This window comes from Anolis sagrei, chromosome 4, assembly GCF_037176765.1.
Source record: "Anolis sagrei isolate rAnoSag1 chromosome 4, rAnoSag1.mat, whole genome shotgun sequence".
Taxonomy (NCBI): Eukaryota; Metazoa; Chordata; class Lepidosauria; order Squamata; family Dactyloidae; genus Anolis; species Anolis sagrei.
The window spans coordinates 173,353,236-173,375,698 of NC_090024.1; the positions used below are offsets into that span (position 1 = coordinate 173,353,236).

The following is a 22,463-nucleotide window of genomic DNA, read 5'->3' on the forward strand; positions in this document are numbered from 1 at the left end:
CTCTGCTCTGTTCTAATTTTCCAGAGTCCCTAATCTGCTTCCAGGTTCTTATTGATGTAGTCACTAATAGGATTGTTGGCATTAATTTGGAAATAATGCCAGCTACATGCTTGGTGGCTATTGGCAGAGGAGGTGACCTTGCAGGTCAGCTAAGCAGCACTAGAAATGCTTTGATCTAATCTATACCAATCCAGAGACAGCTATTCTAACAAGAGCGGCTGGAGAGGTCTCTCTGTGTATGGGATGCTGATTTGCTTCCAGAGAGCACCGGGCAAAGCATGGCAGTGGGCTTCGATGCAATGTTGGCTCGGATCAAGGATGTGTGTAAAAGAAATGGCTTACTTATTCTCTCGGTCCTATCCGTCATCATTGGATGCCTCCTTGGATTCTTCCTCAGGACCAGGCGCCTCTCCCAACAGGTGAGTGACCCAAGCAGGTGTGGCAGTGATGGTAAGAAAAAGTGTTTCTTATATAACAAAATTGGAGACAAAAAAGGCAACTTGTCAGCCTTTCAAGGATACATTTGAAGATGAGATTGAATTTTGTGAAGCACGCTTCTTGTTCTTAAAGAATGGGGCTTTTACTGTAGAGAAGAATGTTTTTCAGTATCTTTATTAGCTATATAAAATACACTGTTCCAGGGATCTGGGATCTCACAATTTTAAAACCCTGTTTTAAAATTATACATGTGAATAAATATTAGGCTGTGAATTGTCTTGAGATCTTTAAAAGCTGATATTGTTGTGAATATTTTGACACTTTACAGAAAGATGGATAATATTTGAGCGAAAATTTTGTTGTCTTGCAGCATATAAAGAAGTGATTCCTTCTGCCATTTATTCTGAAGCAGTTATGTTGTATTAACTTAAAACTATTAAATATTTTAATTTACAACCAAAGCATAGCCCATGATACTAACTTCCTTTATAAAGTATTTTAATTATTAGAAAAAATATGAATTTATCTGCATAATTAATTTCATTTCCCCTTTCATCCAGAGTAGACTGTATAAAAGAGAAATAGAATCACTAATATTTTTGTGAAATAATGGTACCTAATCTCTTTTTAAAGCTTCAGGTATCTAGTTATGAACTATTTTTATTAGTAAGTGCCAAATTCATTTCATTCTAAATCCTGTGATCCATGGGAAGCAATTATTAAACCCAAGAAAATAAGGTATAATAAATGTCTTTCAGAAGCAGATGTTCTTTATGGCTCTTGGGTTCCTTTTTGGCTTGTTCAGCCCTTTGTTATCAGTGTAAATTTTAATATAAATATTCACCAAACCAAGAATGGGCAACTTGGAAGTCCCTGAACAGACTCAAAAGGGGAATGGGCAGATCAAAAGACAACCTGGCAAAATGGCACTACCTAGAAGTATCCTCCACCTGTATGACTGTGGAGCAGAACAAACAACTCTGCATCTCTATGCTTGTCCACAATGCCCTGCATCGTGCACTCTTAGTATGCCAACCAGATTCAATATGGTTGTTTGGGACAGTGTTAAACAGAGGATTTTAATGTCAAGATAAGTGATTTTAATGTTTTTGTATGCGTATAGTCTAGTCCAGTAGTTCTCAACCTGGGGTCCCCAGATGTTTTTAGCCTACAACTCCCAGAAATCCCAGTCAGTTTACCAGCTGTTAGGATTTCTGGGAGTTGAAGGCCAAAGACATCTGGGGACCCCAGGTTGAGAACCACTGGTCTAGTCTGTTGTGGCATTGAATGTTTGTCGTTTATAAGTTGTGCTCCACCCTGAGTCCCCTTCAGGGTGAGAAGAGTGGGATCTATATGCTTTAAATAAATAAATAAATAGTTTAAACTTACAGACAATGTGGTCACTGTAGCCCATTTTTGGTTAAAAAAAATAGCCACTTGTGTTGCCTCTGTTTTATCAGTTTTTATACTTATTTATACAATGCTTTTGACATGAAATAAATAAAAAATATTAATATCACCCTACAAGGGATTGACATATTGCTAGAGAAATAGGCAGATGTCTCTCTGTTGACAGACCCTTTAGTACCATTCTTGCCATCTGCACTAACAGGCAAATTATTTCCTATATTGTGATGATCACATTAACATTCAATTTTTATCTGATAACTTTGGGCCCTTCCACACAGCCATATAACCCAGAATATCAAGGCAGAAAATCCCACATCTGCTTTGAGCTGGGTTATCTGAGTCCACACTGCCATATATTCCAGTTCAAAGCAGATAATGTGGGATTTTATTCAGCTATGTAGAAGGAGCCTTTGAGTAATATTTTCAAATCAGTGCAATTAAGTTTGGGATCATATCCCAAATAATTGAAGCATAGGAAAGCCTTACTATTCTTTCCCAAACCACAGTATTATTTCATAATTATTTCCCATCTCACTAATTTTCTTCTATCTGAGCCATTTAATACACTGAGATAAAACTAAATAGACTGCAGCATTTTATCTCTGTGTGTGTTTTTTTTAAAGAAGAGTAATAAATGTTCAAATAATTCATGCATCTCTTCATTTCACAGGAAATTAGTTATTTCCAGTTTCCTGGAGAATTGCTGATGAGAATGCTGAAAATGTTGATTCTACCTCTGGTTGTTTCAAGGTAAGCTAGTGGATAACAGGTTGTTTTGGAAAATCATACTAACACACTACCAGATGTATCTAAAGTGATTGTATCCTGAAAACAAATTTAATGGAGATAGTATGTATACAATGAATGCATATTTCTGATCTGCTGATTTATAAAAGATGAAAGTTTTAATCAAGATGGTCATACAGTATATGACCATCTTGATTATGTAGATAATGTAGATAAATATGTAGATAATGAAACATGGTGTTCACAATAGTTCCAAAGCAAACATGTCCTTCAAACATGAGGAAAAACCATAGGAAGTAAGGAAGGTTTTAAGCAAAGAAAAAAAGCCAGGAAAATATTGAATCCTCTTCTTTATATCATTTTTTATTTGTAAGCACAACTTTTTTTTAACATTTTTAAATATTGGGAACACTAATAAATATAGCTGCACATAAAATGTACTTTACCATTAATGCTTCACTATCTGTGGTAATAAATAGAGTTGGGTAGCATCATTTTAGAGGCTTTCTGGTTACAATATCTAACTGGTAAAGTGAAGAATATCTGTTAATGGACACTTATATTGAAAATGATGCACAAATAATCCCCTGTTTTGGAAATAATGCTCGCAAGAAAACAAGTTATGTAATGTGTTACATGGGCTACAATGAGATTCTTACTCCCTACAATCGCTTTATGAGATAAATAAAATACAACTGTTTGCCTTTGTTTTCATATGACAAGATCATTTGATAATGATTGATTTACAGTATCTCCTATGGATAGTATATCTGATGAATAGGTAGATTTGTGCCCGGTGTGAGAGTTCAGGTCCAAAGTTCTAGCACTTTGCTAAAGTCTGAGATAGCTTGTTTTAGTCTGATCTATAATTCTTTGAGAGTCTGCTCTCCCTTCCAAATCCTCACCTCTTGGAAGCTAAGCAACCCTGATTAGTTCCAGGATGGGAGACCACCAATGAATATCAGGTGGCCTTCCCACCCTGAAATGGGTTCCCAGGCCAGGAACTTTCCCGGGGGGGGGGGGGGGTACCTACCACAAAGGTTAAAGGCATTGTGATGCTATAGAGGAATTAGGATAAAGTAAGTCAGTTTAAATGATGACAGAAATGTAATATTTATATTTACAGAATGCTTCAAAATGATGCAGCATGTTACAGTTATACAAAAAGTTACACACGGTTTAATGAGTTATCAAGTTTGATAACCATTTTGGGCCAGAAACACGACTAAAACAATAAATCTGCAAGTGGAGAATACCTCATTAATCCTTATATTGTGAAGTCTTGATTTTGCAAATGACTGAGGCTAGGCGCTGTTTGTGCTCTGGGAGAGGCATCTAGTAATTTAAAACTCTATGGCTCATCCTTTCAATGGGTCAAAATTTCATTCGTGGGCTGTTTGTGGTTGCAGAGATACAGCAAATTCAAACTGAGTCTTTTTGTAACATCCTGCCTTTAAAAATAAGCATTAATAAGAACTTACAATAATACCAAAAATATCTCAAAGTTTATTTTTAAGCTTTTTTGTCCATGTAAAGTTTTCAATAACTTCAATAAAATCATCTTGGTAAATTATTATCTCTGAGAGCCACCTCTCGTTTTTAGACTGCACTACCAGATATCAAATGACGAAAAGGAGAGGCCTACCCAGCCACCCTGGCTTAACAACTCTGTGAATGGCAAGGCTTAGAATTCTCCCTTCTGGACTCTCTTGAATAGTCCTTCCATCTTCTCCCCTCTCCACACATAGGGTGGGAAAGTGGTCCTTTCCCACCTCTTCCCCCTGCCCCAACTCGTTTGCCCCTTTCACCCTCCTGTCTCCTTCTGAAGATTCCTTACTCTTGGTCTCTTCACTTTTCAAGATAATTTACACCTAGAGAATAGCAGGGCTGATTCTAAAGTCCCGGAAAGGACACCAAGGATGAAATATTAATGAAGGCTAGGGCACCCCTCCGCTTGTCTCCTCTCAATCTATCAACATGGCAGCAAATCCCAGGACTGCCATGGATCTGACACAGAAAGGTACTTCCCTCTCCCTAAAGCCCAGTTGGGAGCGAATCCGGTGGCAGGGAGCAGGGTTGATCCCAGTGTAAAAATGGGGAAGATGAGAGGCCAAGAAGGAGGGTGCGATTCAGCTTCTTCTAACCCATCTCAAAGGTGAGAGGATTGACATGGGCCCCAAGGTCCTTGGGACTGAGCCATGTGGGAGTGCAGAACCCATCTGAATCCCATGAACCCTTTTAAGGCTTTGCAACTATATTCCTAGAAGGGCTGTCCTGGGAAATGAGATACATTTTTAGGAAATAAGTGGACTATTGCCCACTTTAGCTGTCTTTGTTTTTATATTTATGAATTTCCCTTTTACTTTTGTTGGCATCTTCTTTTAAATCTTGATGCTGTCTTAGAGTTGGTTTACAAGTGATGTCTTAACTTGCTTCTGTATTTATTTTTCACATACATATATAACCCATTTTTTTCTTCTGATGAGCACTTTCTCACTTCACAGCAACTCCTGAGTATGGTTGATCTGAGAGAAAGTGACCTGTTCTTTACTAAATACTTTAGCTAGAAATATAGAAGGAGCAGTACCGGGAGACATTCTGTCCAAAATATTCAAGAAAGATCTTTTGTTACTAGTAACCATTTGTTATCATTAATATAGTTTGGTGAAAAATCAAACTATATACAGATGTCACTTTGTTGACATCTGTAAAAACATACCCACCACTCCCCTTTTTAAGGGTGTTCTGTATGTTGAAAATGAATAGTTCCTTGCAGTTGCAATTATAATTCCATTTGCTTGTTCTTTGGCGTTTTAGGACCAGGAATCACAAAACATTTATCAAGGCGAGCTTCTTACTGGTGACTATAACAAATTAGTCTAACAGATTAGTCATCCAGACAGTATTATGTTACATGTTCAAACCAAGTAGAGGATTTCATTTCTTTATTATTCTTAAAAACATATTTCCAAACTTTGGTCAGATTGAGCAAGATACTCCATGTGAAAGCTTGAAGTAATTTTTAAAATGAGAAAAACATTTACAGGTAGACCTCAATAGTAAATCTAGAGGCATTCTCTCCTGACGTTTCGCCTGCATCTATGGCAAGCATCCTCAGAGGTGGCAAGCATCCTCACCTCACTACCTCTGAGGATACTTGCCATAGATGCAGGTGAAACATCAGGAAAGAATGCCTCTAGAACATGGCCATATATCCCGAAAAAACCTACAACAACCCAGTGATTCCGGCCATGAAAGCCTTCGACAATATATTGTGAAATAACTAGCAGCTCAAACCATAGTCTGCATGATGTATAGCATAGCCTAAAAAGAAAGACAGCTATGCTTCAACTCCTAGATCCAATCTTTCTGTGTAATGATTTATTGCTAAATTGCTCAAAGAGTTATTATACACTTTGTGCTGATGCTATTTGCCATTAGCTTTGGATTTTTGGTGAGATATTAATGAGATATCTCCATGAGTTACCTTATAAAGGATTAAAATAATATGTTCCTTGTTGATACAAAATGTTTATATTTATAAATTTAGCACATATGATTATACATATCAGCATTGGATACTCTTTGGTCCAAACCGAATGTAATGGGGCCATTGTTCAACTGCACATCCTGCTGACATGTAAAGTGATGGAGTGGGGAATATCACAGTAAAACAGTCTCAGCTTCTTACCTTGCACTGTTTTCTATTCATAGCCCATTGTGCTCAACATTTTGCTCCATTCTGAGGCCCACTTCAAATGTCAGAAATGTGCCTGGACCAATACATTTATGGAAAGTAATATACTGGTCTAATCAATCATTGTCCTCATATGCCTGCTCACATGTGTTTCTGTTTACTCATGCTGTTCCTTAAAGTTCTCTTCACTTCTAAACTATAGATAGTAATGCATGGCCATCATTGGATCTAGACAACCAGCCCATGTAGCCTCAGAAGCACCAAGTATCTTTGGTCACATAGAGACTCCTCCCTCTGCTTCCTTCTTTCATTTCCTCCCCTGATTTCTTCAAGATAATGAGTCCCAGCTCTGTTGAACTACTTTTTACCTAAAACAGTTGTTAATCGGAATTTAGGTAATCAATGTATGAATAGACTGTGTGTTTCAATTTAACTAGCATTTTCTCTCCAAATGCTGCCTGCTTTCCTTTTTTGTTTGTTTACTTAAGTTAGTTACTTTCAAAGGAATATGCCAGAGGTCCAAAAGGAACTCTGCCACTTAGTTGATCTAACATTTTTTTCCCCAAAGAGGAGCTACCCATAATTCAACAAAATTGAAGGGAATAAGTCATAAAGAGAGCAGGTACATGCTTGTACCTCAGGAACAGTGCACCCTTGGTTTGGGTCCAGGTCCCTTCATAGATAACATATAGATTATGCTCATCCCTTTATATACAATGGCACAATTAAATAGTGTCCCTTACATTAAATGGCAAAATTAAGGTTAGATTTTGAATTTTGTTTTTTAGTATTTTCAGGTTATGGATGGTAGAATTCATAGACACAGATTCCATGGATGCGGAGTGCTTCCTGCAATCCTTTTACTCTAAAGTTAGACTTCCACCCACTGTGTCTGAGTGAACAATATGTGTCGGCAGCAGTCATGTCCATTTCGGCTTTTGTGTATGATTTTAAATGTGCAGAATATAATGACTATGATAGAACCTATGATCACTTGATCATGTTTCTCTTTATGTACTGCTAAAGAATGAGGAAATTACTGTCACTCTTATGTATTAATAATAATAATAATAATAATAATAATAATAATAATATATTCCTAGTCCGTCCTCTCTCCCCAGAAGGACTCAGTTTACGTATGATTTCGTGTATGTAAATCGCCCTGTACAATTTTGATGATGATGATGATAATTATTATTATTTTTGTACCCCCTCCTCCATCTCCCCAAAGGGACTCGGGGGAGCTTATATATGACACGAAGTGCCTAAAACAATGCATAAAATGAACACATAGTACAATATAAAATGTAAAACCAATAGCATATAAAACGACAATTTAAAACTGAGAATAATGCCCAATAACCTATGGTGACAACTGCCATAAAACATGGCCAAACTGTAAACAAGACAAGGGGATGGGATAATCCACAAAGAACTATGTAAATAGTACTAATTTCCAGGAAAAATATTTTTGTATATTTTCAGAATAGATGAAAGCAGTCTACATTGCAGTGCAATTCTATACCTGTCTATTAAGAAACACTAATATATTTTGAAGTTGCTTCTGTTACTTGTAATAATTTTGCATGCTTCACTTCATGCCATCTGCCTAAATATCTTTGTTCAGTGATGAAGAACTAAGATAAAAGGGCTGAAAACTTAAGTGTAATTTCAAGATTGTCCTAGGTGTTTATGACTTTTGCTGCATCTCGTGAGCTGAGTTTGGGCATATAATTAAAACTCTGTTTTGTGAATCTAGGTCCCAATTTCTTGGTGTTCCTTTTTGCCATACTTGTAATGTCTACTTCTTAGAAGATTGAAATGGCAAAGCAGAGAAGTGCTAAAAGGAGTTTTGTGGGCAGCACAAGTACATTGTGAAACAATAATCCGACTATTTGATTTCCATATATATTCATGAATAAGTCAACCTCGTGTACAAATCGAGGGTGAGTTTTGGAGCCAAAATTATGCATCTTGATATAACCCATGGATAAGTCAAGGGAATTTCACAAAGAGGGCAAAGCACCAAACTACGTCATGAGGTCAGCCGCCCCTGACCACTGCCACTATTTTTCCAGCCAGAAGCCATGAAGAGAGTAGATGGGGTCAATGCTTCTTTTTGGTTCTCCCAGAATGGACTAAGATCTCTCCTTTTGTCACTCTACTCAGAGAAGGGGGTGGTTCTTTTTAAAAAATAAGAGTTGAGGTACAGTACTCAGATTGATCTATAGATAAATTGACAGGTTTTTCGAAATGATTTTTTACTGTAATTTCTAGACTTACATATGAACATATAGGGTACATGTCACATGTAGCCTGTGTCCTACACAGCCACTCCACTTTACGCAGTCACAGAATCATAGAATCAAAGAGTTGGAAGAGACCTCATGGGCCATCCAGTCCAACCCCCTGCCAAGAAGCAGGAATATTGCATTCAAATCACCCCTGACAAATGGCCATCCAGCCTCTGCTTAAAAGATTCCAAAGAAGGAGCCTCCACCACACTCCGGGGCAGAGAGTTCCACTGCTGAACGGCTCTCACAGTCAGGAAGTTCTTCCTAATGTTCAGATGGAATCTCCTCTCTTGTAGTTTGAAGCCATTGTTCCGCGTCCTAGTCTCCAAGGAAGCAGAAAACAAGCTTGCTCCCTCCTCCCTGAGGCTTCCTCTCACATATTTATACATGGCTATCATATCTCCTCTCAGCCTTCTCTTCTTCAGGCTAAACATGCCCAGTTCCCTAAGCCGCTCCTCATAGGGCTTGTTCTCCAGACCCTTGATCATTTTAGTCGCCCTCCTCTGGACACATTCCAGCTTGTCAATATCTCTCTTGAATTGTGGTGCCCAGAATTGGACACAATATTCCAGATGTGGTCTAACCAAAGCAGAATAGAGGGGTAGCATTACTTCCTTAGATCTAGACACTATGCTCCTATTGATGCAGGCCAAAATCCCATTGGCTTTTTTTGCCGCCACATCACATTGTTGGCTCATGTTTAACTTGTTGTCCACGAGGACTCCAAGATCTTTTTCACATGTACTGTGAGCCAGGCGTCACCCATTCTGTATCTTTGCATTTCATTTTTTCTGCCTAAAGTGGAGTATCTTGCATTTGTCACTGTTGAACTTCATTTTGTTAGTTTTGGCCCATCTCTCTAATCTGTCAAGATCGTTTTGAATCCTGCTCCTGTCCTCTGGACTATGGCTATCCCTCCCAATTTGGTGTCGTCTGCAAACTTGATGATCATGCCTTCTAGCCCTTCATCTAAGTCATTAATAAACATGTTGAACAGGACCGGGCCCAGGACGGAACCCTGCGGCACTCCGCTCGTCACTTCTTTCCAAGATGAAGAGGAAGCATTAGTGAGCACTCTCTGTGTTCGTCCACTTAACCAATTACAGATCCACCTCACCGTAGTTTTGCCTAGCCCACATTGGACTAGTTTCCTTGCCAGAAGGTCATGGGGGACCTTGTCGAAGGCCTTACTGAAATCCAGGTACGCTACATCCACGGCATTCCCCGCATCTACCCAGCTTGTAGCTCTATCGAAGAAAGAGATCAGATTAGTCTGGCATGACTTGTTTTTGATAAATCCATGTTGACTATTAGCGATGACTGCATTTGTTTCTAAGTGTTTGCAGACCGCTTCCTTAACAATCTTTTCCAGAATCTTGCCCGGTATCGACGTGAGGCTGACTGGACGGTAGTTGTTTGAGTCATCCTTTTTCCCCTTCTTGAAGATTGGGACCACATTGGCCCTCCTCCAATCTGCTGGAACTTCTCCCGTTCTCCAAGAACTCTCAAAGATGGTTGCCAATGGTTCCGAAATGACTTCCGCTAGTTCCTTCAATACTCTGGGGTGTAGTTGATCTGGCCCTGGGGACTTGAACTCATTAAGAGTGGCCAGGTATTCCTGGACGACTTCTTTCCCAATTTGGGGTTGGATGTCCTCCAATCCCTCATCCACTCCATCTTGCTGAGGTTGAAGACTCTCTTTTTGTGAGAAGACCGAGGCAAAGAAAGCATTAAGTAGTTCTGCCTTTTCCCTATCCCCTGTCAGCATTGCCCCATCTTCTCCTCGAAGAGGTCCTATCGCCTCCTTGTTTTTCCTTTTTCTACTGACATAAGAATAGAAGCCCTTTTTATTGTTTTTAATGTCCCTGGCAAGTCTGAGCTCGTTTTTTTGCTTTAGCCTTGCGGACCTTTTCCCTACAGGTGTTGGCTATTTGTTTGAATTCTTCTTTGGTGATTTCCCCCTTTTTTCCACTTCTTGTGCATGTCTCTTTTGTGTCTTAGCACAGTTAGAAGTTCTTTGGACATCCATTCTGGCTTCTTTGCACTTGTTCTATTTTTTCTCTTTGTTGGCACAGTTTGCAATTGCGCCTTGAGTATTTCACTCTTGAGAAATTCCCATCCATCCGTAACTCCCTTGTCTTTTAGTATCTGTGTCCACGGAATGCTGCTCAGCGTTTCCTTCATTTTTTGGAAATCAGCTCTCCTAAAGTCCAAAATGCGGGTTTGACTTGTCTTAGTTTCGGCCTTCCTTTGTACCTCAAATTGCAGGAGCACATGGTCACTTGCCCCTAAGGATCCTACCACTTCGACCGCATCGATCAGGTCCTCCGCATTTGTTAGGATGAGATCAAGAGTAGCCAATCCCCTTGTTGCCTCTTCTACCTTCTGGACCATGAAATTGTCTGCAAGGCAAGCGAGGAATTTGTTGGACCTTGTACTCTTGGCCGAGTTTGTTTTCCAGCAAATATTGGGAAATCGCCCATGACTACTACATCTCTTCCCTGTGCCTGTTTGGTCAACTGTTGGCAGAAGACTCCATCAAGTTCTTCCTCCTGGCTTGGGGGTCTGTAGACGCCTACAATGACATCTTTTTGAGTCCCAGTTCCTTTGATTCTTATCCAGATGATTTCAAGCTGGTTTCCCAGATTGCTGTCTTGAATCTCTTCTGCAGCATAAGAGTTTTTGACATATAAGGCTACTCCGCCTCCTCTCCCCTTTGTTCGGTTTCTGTGAAAGAGGTTATACCCCTCAATATCTACATTCCAGCGATAGGAGTCATCCCACCAGGTTTCAGTGATCCCTATGATATCATATTTGTGGTGTTGTGCTAAAAGTTGGAGTTCATCTTGTTTATTTCTCATGCTCTGTGCATTAGTGTAAAGACATATGAGCCCCTGAGATCTTCCCTTGAGCTGTTTAATTGGGATTATTGTGCTTTTGGTACTTGGTCCTTGTTGTGTTTGTGCAGCCCCCCGTTTAGCCTTCTGGCTAAACGTCATCCTTCTCTATCCATCTAGAAAGTATCTTAAATGATGTATTTCAAACATTTCATGCCAAATATTTTACAAAGCCTAAAATGGTGAGATACAGTACTGTATATCATTATATTGGGTTGGTGTTTAGCTACCTTCTTATTTAATGAGAGTGAAGCAAATATTATATCATAGTAACATTCTGTTTTATTCATTTGTGTTGAGTGAGCCAATATTTTACTAAATAGCAGTCATGATAATAAGTAGGTTCGTGTCCAAAAGCAAGCACAATTTCTCAAGCAATATTTATTTTCAGATACTCTCACGGGATAGTCTCCAAGGTAGCTATTTATTCTTTTTCTCTTCCATTAGTTGATGAAGTTGTTAAAATAAGATTAGGGAAATCCTGATATTAAAAAAAAGTTTTACCCACTTCTATACCATTTTAAGTGATGAGTTTCCATTCAATATCTTAAGCTCTCACTTCATCTAGTCAGTGGTTATTTCAGGTTATTTTTTTCAGACCTGGAGGCCATCTGTTGCCGCTGCCATAATGCATTTGCCTCTGAACAGTTTGGTGTGTTTCGTAAGATATTGCTGAAGTTATATCAGACCTAATCATAATTTGATAAGCTTTCATATTGTTGCTGAGAGAGTGCAACGAGATAGCTTGGTGGTGTTGATTACATTTGGATGCTTCAGTGTACTCATGCCTGCTGAAGATAGTGGATTCTAATTAAAGTTAGATTGGCTTCTTATAGACATATGTTATGAAATTATATTTTTATTTCTGATACAAATTAGCCTGTGCATATTTTGATACCAACCTGCCACTTGAAAATACAAGTGACAGCTATATTTTAGTAGTACAGGTATCAAGCATCACTGTGTGCTATTAGATAACATATATTTATATAGACCACCACCTGTATCCGTGGGTTATGGAACCACAGATTCAACCATCCACAGATTTTGGTATCCAAGGGTGTCTTAGAACTAAACTCCAGTGCATACCAAGGATCCATTGGTTGCATTTTAGTAATCTTGAACCAGCATTATTCAGAAATCTGTTTATGAGCTATAAAGCCCTATATGGCTTGAGTCTAAACCAGTACTACCCAGAATGGTGGTTCTGGGACTACTCGTGCTCCATCTGCAATCTGCAGATAGGAAAAAAAAGCAGTTGTAGCTAGTGAGAACAAATATGCTACTCATCACTGGCACATTGGAAATAAAAAAATACTGGTCCCCCAAATGACTAACTATCTCAAAGTCTTGACTGGTGCTTTTCAAGCTATTTGATTTTTCCCTATATGAAACTGCTTTTAAGATTATTATTGCTGGAGATGCAAGAAGGTGAAGGGATCTTTTTTCCACGTATGGTGGACCTGTAACATAGTTAAAGAATTCTGGAAAAAAGTGATGAAAGAAACAAATAAAATGATTAGCAAAAAAAAAATCAAGAAAAATCCAGAAATGTGCTTATTAGGAATATTTAGGAGGCGTATTAGCACAGGAGATGAAGAAATTTGTCAGTATTGTTTTGTTGCTGCGAGACTAATAATAGCTAAATCATGGAAGGGGGAAAAAGAGTTAATTATTAAGGATTGAAGAGATAAATTAGTAGACTATATCCAAATGGCCAAACTGACAAATAGCAGCAGAGGTGGAAATAATGAAGAATTTGTTTAAAAATGGCAGTTGGCAATTGGATATCTGGAAAAGAAGACAAAAGTAGATTTGAAGATCGCCATAAAGGGGATTCAGTGAAAGAAGACACGTGGGTAGTTGTGGGTTAGTTATGTGATCCATATGGAGTGGTGTCGGAGGTCACAGGGGTTGGGTTCACGGGTGTGGGGTTAGAGGGACAATAAATGTTAATGTATTATAACTGTACAGTCAAAGTTGATTTTTTATATGTTTAATGAGCGCTGACTGTATGCCATTCTGCAAATTTGCATACCCTTTTGTATATCTTTTTCCCCCCTTTTTTCTGTTTTTTTCTCTCTTTTTTGTTTTTTTACTTATTTCAGTTTTTCTTTGGTATCGGGTTTGTTTTCTGTATGCAAACCAATAAAAAAATTTTTTAAAAAGATTATTATGGAAGGCCTTTCTCTCATACTCATCGTGGTAAGGAAATGTGAGGACAATTTATTGATGGCTGATCCCAAGGCTGTGAAACCCCCTTGCCCATGAAACATGTCTCGTGTCCTCTCTTTCCAACCCCGGGCAAAGACCTTATTATTTACATTGGTTTTAGTGCAGCAAAATAGTTTTACAGCACAGCGGCTCCACTGTACAGGCAGCCCTCAAATTACAAACAAGATAGGTTCTGTAGGTTTGTTCTCAAGTTCAATGTGTGTGTAAGTCAGAACAGTTACATTTTTAAGTGTAATTCCAGCTATACACAAACATGTGCTTTGGATAGCATAGGGAAGGATTAAAACTGTGGTGTTTGTTTTGCTGTCTATGCCCTTGTTCAGAAGATTTCACCTCACTTTTTGTACCTGTGATAATTGGTGTTGAAAAAAATGGCTTGTTGTGGAAACAAGACTTGATGATCAGGCTTCAGTGGAGACATCTTTCCCCCATAAAGACTCTTTCAGGAATGAATTTGTCTTCCAAGGTATAAATTTCTCTCACTTTCTGTTATCTCACCCCCATTTGTAATGATGAGTTGACAGTAAGTCAGATGTTTGTAACCTGAGGACTGCCTGTACTTTTATTTTCACTATTCAGTATTTAATCATTTTAAACTGTTTAAATTAGTACCTTTTTAATAGGCTGGCTTATTTCATAGAATCATAGCGTTGGAAGAGACCTTCCAACTCAATCTCTTGCCACAGAGGAAACTTTTTACAGTTAGCCCTCCACATTCACTGTAGTTAGGGATGCAGGACCACTACAAAAGTGGAGAAACTAAGAATTTAAAAACATGGGTTTTTTTAACCTGAGAGAATACTTCTCTAGATCTTCCAACATGACTCTTTGGTAAACTTTCTGCCATATGTTGACCACAGTCCTAGAGATATCTAGAAAGGTGTCCTCTCCAGAAATCTATAGTCCTCCCACACGATTCTGTGGTCACCTTCTGACAGATGCTAACTATATAATTATATTAGAAGACTTAGGGCCCTTCCAGACAGGCCTTTAGTCCTGTCCAAATGATGCCTCAGGTAAAACTGAATTAATCCAAAGAAAACTGGGGACATGGCTCATCAAGAGGTGGGGCAGAGGAGGGATTTCCCTTTGGTTGACCTAGGATGGCATCTAGCCACCTCCCAAGGGAAAACTGGGGTTTGGGTGGGGGTGGGGACAAAGGGCCCTTCCACACAGCCCTATCTCCCAGAATATCAAGGCAGAAAATCTGGCAATATCTGCTTTGAAAGATTATCTAAGTCCACACTCCGATAATGTGGGATTTTCTGCCTTGATATTCTGGGATATAGGGCTGTGTGGAAGGGCCCAAAATCTCACAAGGAACTTGGTTAAAATAACCCAGTTCTTCCCGAGATTTTTGGTAGTGCATAAGGGCCCTTAGAGATTCCTAGAGACAACATTTTAATCATATCAGTGAATAATCAACTCTGCAAACATCAAACCTGCAAATATGGAAAACATGTTGTTTTTAACAGTTTTTCTTATTTTTGTTTGTTTTTTAAATTATGTCATGAACTGCCTTGGATTCTATATTGGAAAAATGGTGCAAATAAATGAAGAAACAACCTGCCTCTCCTTTTCATTTTATTCCTACAGTCCCTGTGAGATAGGTTAGGGTAAAAGGATGGTCTAGTGAACATTACTGTAACCAGACTTCAACCCAGATCTCTTAACCCAGAACAATACTCTATTCACTATGTCCAAGAGGCTTCTTCCATGAGTGTTTATAAATATATGTGCGTGTGCACACACACACACACACACACACACATGTGCATGTATTGCAATAAACATGGAAATTAAAGGATTCTTTGAGAAGATGAAATATGTACACAAAAGTTCATGTATTCTGTGTCAACAAAGAATGGAGAATGCATTTATTAGTTGCTCTTTAATTCTGTCATTGATTTGATTTGTCCCCTTGAAATACTTCTATCTCCTGTAATTTTGATGGTGTTGTGATTTGGAGCACTTTCAGTATGGTACTTTGATACCACTTTAAATTGTTATGGAATGGGAAAGAATCCTGAATGCTTCCTCAAACTGCAAATCTCAGTATTACATTGGATGGAACAGTGACAGTTCAAGGAGAATCAAAATGCTATAATTTGGTTTAAGGAAGGGGCTCTTGGTTATGTTATCTTTTTTCTGATTATAATACAAAAATCCAAGTAGAACAACATGACTTAAGAACACTTGTTTCAGACTGATATGACAGACATAATTTTATCCCAGATATTGTACAGCAGAGATAAGTACTTAACTAGTGTACTAGCTCCCAAGCACGTAGACCAGTATATTGCTTCTAACAGCCCTAACAGAGACAGAAAAGGGCAGAGACTGATGAATTAGCACTTGCTAGGTAAACAATAGGGAGAGTAAAGAGAAGACAATGAAGCCAAAACAATTGCCTTGTTTCAGAATGAGTCGAAGACACTTTCCTTTTATGTTAAGGATCCAGAAAACCTAGACTATGTATAGACTATTCTATAGTATCCTGTAACTAAAATAAGGAATTCCAATTTAATTAAAACTTCAAAATGGTATCATCAGCCAAGTCATAATATAGTAATGCATCGTACAACTTTATGGATAAGTTTCTTTTCTTTTCTTTTAAAGAGAATTCTATTGGTGTTAGCATATAACTTGAGTGTTAGCATACAACTCCTCTGTTATGCCAACTTCACTGGCTGCCGATCTGCTACCAAGCACAATTCAAAGTGCTGGTTTGAATCTTTAAAGCCCTAAAGGGTTCTGGCCTAGACTACCTGTCTGAACGTATCTCCTATTATGAACCATCATGAAGTTTAAGATCATCCGGAGAGGCCCTGCTCTCGATCCCACCACCGTTGCAAATGCGATTGGTGGGGACGAGGGACAGGGCCTTCTCAGCAGTGGCCCCTCACCTCTGGAATTCCCTCCCCAGGGATATCAGATTGGCCATCTCCCTTCTGTCCTTTAGAAGGAAACTCAAGATTGGTTGTGGGACCAAGCATTTGATCAGTGAATAACGGCAAGTGAAAAGAAGACATAAGCAATTTGAAGTGACAATGAACTGACCCAGACTTTGGTTTTAACTGGTGTGTTTTTAACAACTGTTTATTTAATGTTGTTTTAATGAATTTCTTGAATGTTTTTATGATTGTGATGGCACCAAATGGTGTTTCCTGTGAGGCCACCCTGACTCCCTCCTCTGGGGTGAGAAGGGCGGGTACAAGTGTATGAAGTAAATAAATGAATACATCCATATTATCTGCTTTGAACTCGATTATATGGCAGTGAAGACTAAAAATTTCAGTATTTGAAGGTAAGAATAAGCACTTGGATTAAAAAAATTCTGATGTTTCTCATTTTATGTGCTGCAAGATGTGAAATTGAAATTAACATATCAATAAAGAATTGGTTAAATAAGATCTGGGCTATAGCCCTATTGGAAAAGATAACCTATAAATTAAGATTAGCAAAAAGAAAAATAAAGGAAGATCTGTTTTGGAAACCATTTATCAGCTTTCTGTGTGAAAGCGATGGCGAACTCAAACAACCCAACAATTAAGAAAGATTGTGGATAAACAACTAAAAATATGCTATTATAATTACATACCATTGATGAAATTAGAATAAATAAAAATAATAGAACTGTTTCTTTATGACACTATAAAAAAGCAAAAAAAGTCTGAAAATCTGAAAAAAAGAAAAATGCTCAGCTTCTTTCTACATATTTCTACAGTGTTTTGCAACAGCGGGGCCAGCTTGTCTCCCTTATTTACAGATCAGTAATCTACAGTACCATGGGTGGGGGTTGCATTTCAGTAATACGTCATAAATGCTAACATTTAAGACCAATATCTATTATTTTTCCTCTGTAACTGTATTAAAAGCTGATTATAGGTACCAAAATAAAGCCTAGACTGGTGTGCCACTCCAGCAATAAGAAGGAAGCTGCATCTGTCGCTCTTCCAAGTGTCCACTGTCATATCCAAATATGAATATTCAGAAACCGTGAGAGAGAGAGAAACATCTGTGCTATTATGTGATTAACATCCACACTGGTTGAAATAATCTGTGAAATGACCCCTTTTCCCCCACTCTAGTCTAAAGCAAGGTTAATCATGGTTTTCATGGAGAGGGACTTTTATATCACGCAGCAGCAAAATGTGTTTACACGTGTTGTCCCAAGCAGTTGTGGCTCCTTGTCACATCATGGACCAGGAGCATAAGTGGTCACACTCTTGTTCACAACATGTAGACATTGTAGCTTTGAAGGTTTATTTTATGAATGAATTGCCACTGAGGGAGAATTTCCAAAGCCTCTTTTCAAAATTATTTCTGTTGAACAAGATGTTATAGAAAAATATCTCTCTCTGCCCTGCTACACCCAAAAAAAATGGCCTTGTCATGAAGAGTAATGAGAACGCGACTGGTAGAATCACATAGGCAATCACAAAGCAAAGAATTCAGAGCTCCAATTGTGCCAGACGATAATCATGCCACATCTAATCATTGTTAATGTCGCTGTCGAAGTGGACTCTTGCTGGGTAATCTTCCTTCCAAAGGGCTTTTCCACAGCAAGCAATTATAAAATGAGATATGACTAAGAAGTGAATGAATGAAAACAAACATGGGACTTGTGCTGACTGCTGGTGGTTAATACTTGACCATTACTTCTTGACAGGATTAATGCCTTTCTAATCACACTAATCCCCTTTGACAGCTTTATCCATAATCCATCTATTTCAAAGCAATATCCAGATGGCTTCTCATGGGGAAGAAGAGAACAAGCTAGAGAGGCATAAGATGAATGGGTTTTGTGACCAACCCTTTTTGCAGGGCTCTGTGTTTGATGCTCACATCATTCACAAACAGAGAAAGCTCTTTGAGCAGAGAGCTGAGTACATAGACAGAGCTGGACTTTGAAGACAAAAACTAAACTTACTTACATTGTACAATTAATGCAGTTTGTGGCACTTTAACTGCCATGGCCCAATGCTGTGGGATATTGGGAATTATAGTATTACAAGGTTTTTCGATTTCTCTATGAAAGAGTGCTGGTGACTCCCCAATTGATGCATAGTACCGAACATTGGCAGCTAAAAAAGTATCAGATGGCATTAATTTTTCAGTGTAGAGGCATCCTTCAGTACTTAGATGTTAATGCATTAGGCATTTAAGGGGTCTTTTTTTTGTGGGGGGGGGGGGACCTAAATAATACCAAACCTGGAATTACTTTTAAGGAATGATTGGTTTTGTAAGCACTAGAATATAGTTTCAAATGATAAACTTTGTAGTTTATTTGTAGTTCCCATGTACTTGCTACCTTCGCCTGAATGGGAAATGTGAGTGTATTGCTTTTGTTGTTCTATTAACATTTGTGTGAATTGTGAACTTAAACTACAGTACTTAAAGTAGGACAGGAATCGGATAGGTACCTACCTTTAGATTTTATGTCTTTACAAATCTGGCTCCATGTCCATGTTATGTCACTGAGTTCTTGAAGTTCATGAAAATGTATGGCATCAGCTGCAGCTTGAGCATTAAGTTGGATGTAATGAAACTCACTTTGTCCAGAGTAAGAAATAGACAGTGGGCTAAATTAAGTTGCTGAACCTAAATAGAGTAGATCCATTGAATCAGTTGAATTTACATAAAGGGGGTGGTGGTGGCATATAACAGAAAACCTAATGGTGTTTATAGAGCTGGATAATATCTGAGTTGAGCTGACAAAAGCCATTTATAATTAGTAAGAGGTACCAGCTGGATGTTGTCCAATATTTTGTATAGTATGATGTGTGTGTTTGTGTGTGTGTCTTTTTATTCTGTCCTTGTTGTCTCCTGGCTTGAGCATCCGAGTTTCCAAACTTTGAATGATATTAACAGGGATACAGTTAGTCTGTCTTTTCTAGCTTTCCAGTCTATACTTCTGATGGAGTGCACTTCAACAGTTAATTACTTTTGTGAACTTTACCATTACATCTCCAACCTTATCACTACATTAACTGGTGGCAAAGTAATCTTATTACAGATGATGATCTTATTAATGGGCATGTTCCAAAGACAGGGCAATCTCATTATTAGACCCCTCTAGGATTTGTCACCTTGGAGCTAATGTATGATCAGACACAACTGTAAACCATAATACAGTTGGTCATCAAGCAACATCTATCAAGCAACAGCAACAGTCCCTTTAGATTTCATGGTGTTCATATCCTGACCAGCAATTAAAATGCTCTGATCTGGCGTCCTGATATGAATTTAACAGCAGCTTGATCTTGAGAATTCATCAACTAATACTTTTTCATGGCATCAAGATAAAAATTAGTCAGAAACTGTTGCCATGATGTTGGAAGCCTTTGATGCAAGAAAAGTATTTCTCCTTTCATAACTCATAAATCAGGAACAGATAAGACCTGGCATCTGAATTTATGAATTTGTGAACATTTATTCTTATTGAGCAATTAAAAAGGATTCCTTCCCCATTGCTGCATCTTCCTTGAAACCTCTTCACATGCACACCCCATCTAGGAGCCAATAAATTTAAGTTTTCACATGAAATTACTGGAAAAGGCACAAGAGCAGTCCTTGTTAAAAAGCAGTTGTGTTCTGCAGATCTGGGTAGAAGTACAGATTTTTTTCCCTTTCTTGTTCAAAGACTTTAGTAGAGGATATCTTAGAACAAAAAGCATGTACAGGGTGTCCCAAAAATCTATACATTTTAACCTCTTTAACAATGGCAAGTATTGGAAGGATTTATGAATACATTTATATTTTGTCAAATTAAAGTTTCTCTTGTAATTTTGAGAGACTAATTTTGAGAGGGAACCTAAAAACATGAATGTTCCACTGTGGCTTTGACTAGGCAGTTCTAGAGAATTGGCCCAATGTTACCCAAGTTCCAGCACTTCAGCATGGCCCTCCGCTCTACAATCTTGACATTTCTATGTCCATGAACATTATCCTTCCAGCCCTGCCTTTCTTAATTTTGCACTTTCCCTTAGCCCTATCTAGGAATTTGCACAAACCCAGAGCCCTCTGAACTTTTATAGTTCTGTATGATACTGTTTTTATGATATGTTTTAATGTGATATGTTTTTATTTGGTTTTGTTTTGATGCTATTGTATTGTGTTATGTTTTTAACTTTGTACTCTCTGGGGTTGTCCCTTTGTAAGCCGCCCCGAGTCCCTTATGGGAGATGGAGGCCGGGTATAAAAATAAAGTTGTTGGTGGTGTTGGTGTTGTTGTTGTTATTCTCTACTGTTGTAATCTTTAATCCTATTAAGCGTGTATACATTTTGGAGACACCATGTATTTCTCAATTATTTTTTACAACTGTTTTGTGTGACTGGGGCAGACATTAGAAGCTGTCTATATTTTGGCTTCTGCTAGTAGGAAGAATCTGTTTTGTGCTTTTTACATTTTGAAGACTTGCTGTCAGCTTACTTAACATGCAAAGAGGGGCTGATTTTCGTATTAATAACACATGCAACAAATAAATATTAAATACTGCATTCTCTAAATGTAGGAATGTAAGTAGACATAGAATCAGTTTCCATACTAATTATCTTCAGCAAGGCACGAAACAAGTGTTTAAAGATGCTAAAATGGATTACAGGAGAACTGAATAATTTTATTTATATTCACTGAAAATGTGTGCTTATTTTCAAGGAAGTGAGGATCTACGGGGCTTATATGGAAGCAAGAAGCATCATTTTATTCTAATTTACCTTTCACTTTCAGAATATACTAGCTAACCAGATTATAATGGAAATAAGAGTACATAATCATGTCCTTAGAAGTTGAAATATATTACACAGGATTTCTGGAGATACCATTCATGCAATATTCACAACCAGCCCCCCAATTCCTGGGATTGCAGGGGAGGGATTCCACTGCAGAGGGTGAAGCTGAATACAGTGAAATCTAATTTTATTTTATTTTTATACCCCTTTCCCCCACAGTACACAATGAACTGAAAACAAAACCTGCAGGATTAGAGATTGGCAAGCAGAAAAGCAGTGCATTTTCTTAATTGATTTACTGGATGACTGAATGCTAAATCCCACTGCAGTGTTTTTGCCAAATTTATGTTAAAGGGTAAGCTGCACTTCAGTCTGACCTCTGAACAATTTTGTCAAATTGTTGTTATATTCCAGGAGAGGAAACTTGCTATCTAAAATAGCATTTGCTAACATAAAAAAAAAAGCCATGAAAGCAAAAGAAAACTATCCAAGCTTTAAAACCTACTTCCCGAAGTAGGTTTTAAAGCTTGGATAGCTTCCTTTTGCTTTCATGGCTTTTTTATCTTATACCAAATCCTTAGGTTGTTTTTTATTTCACCATTTTTGCAGTGGCTTATACTTGCAAAGGAAGCTAGGGAAAGCATGGTGAAATCCCATGGTCAGAACTGTTTAAAGGAAAGGGAGTTCACAGTGCATGCGAGTTTATTACTGATATTGAAGGCAAAATCGCAAACCATTCCAATGAGGAGGAAACTGTAGTCAAAATTAGCTAGCTACTTAAGGAGCAGGGTGAATCCATCATCCAGCACGGCATGCTATCGTGACTGCCATGAAAAATGTAGACTGGGTTTGAAGGCAATAACAGAGGTTTAATACACTCAGGCCTGATACAGAGTCTCAGTTGGAAAGGAATTGGACATGACCATACAATACAGTGCAAGACATTTATCCCCTTTGACATAGACCCATTCCCTCCTCTGATTGGCTCAGAGATGGCAAAGCCAGGATCCG

General features: G+C 38.3%; 1 protein-coding gene across 1 annotated transcript in view; it reads left to right on the plus strand.

The window, feature by feature from the left end:
- Nucleotides 1–22,463, plus strand: part of SLC1A7 (solute carrier family 1 member 7) — a 66,388-nt gene continuing 43,925 nt past the window's right edge. The window contains exons 1-2 of the mRNA XM_060773526.2: nt 1–419; nt 2,519–2,598. Of these exons, the coding sequence (XP_060629509.2) occupies nt 279–419; nt 2,519–2,598 (221 nt within the window). The 5' untranslated portion in view covers nt 1–278. The remainder of the gene's footprint in view (nt 420–2,518; nt 2,599–22,463) is intronic.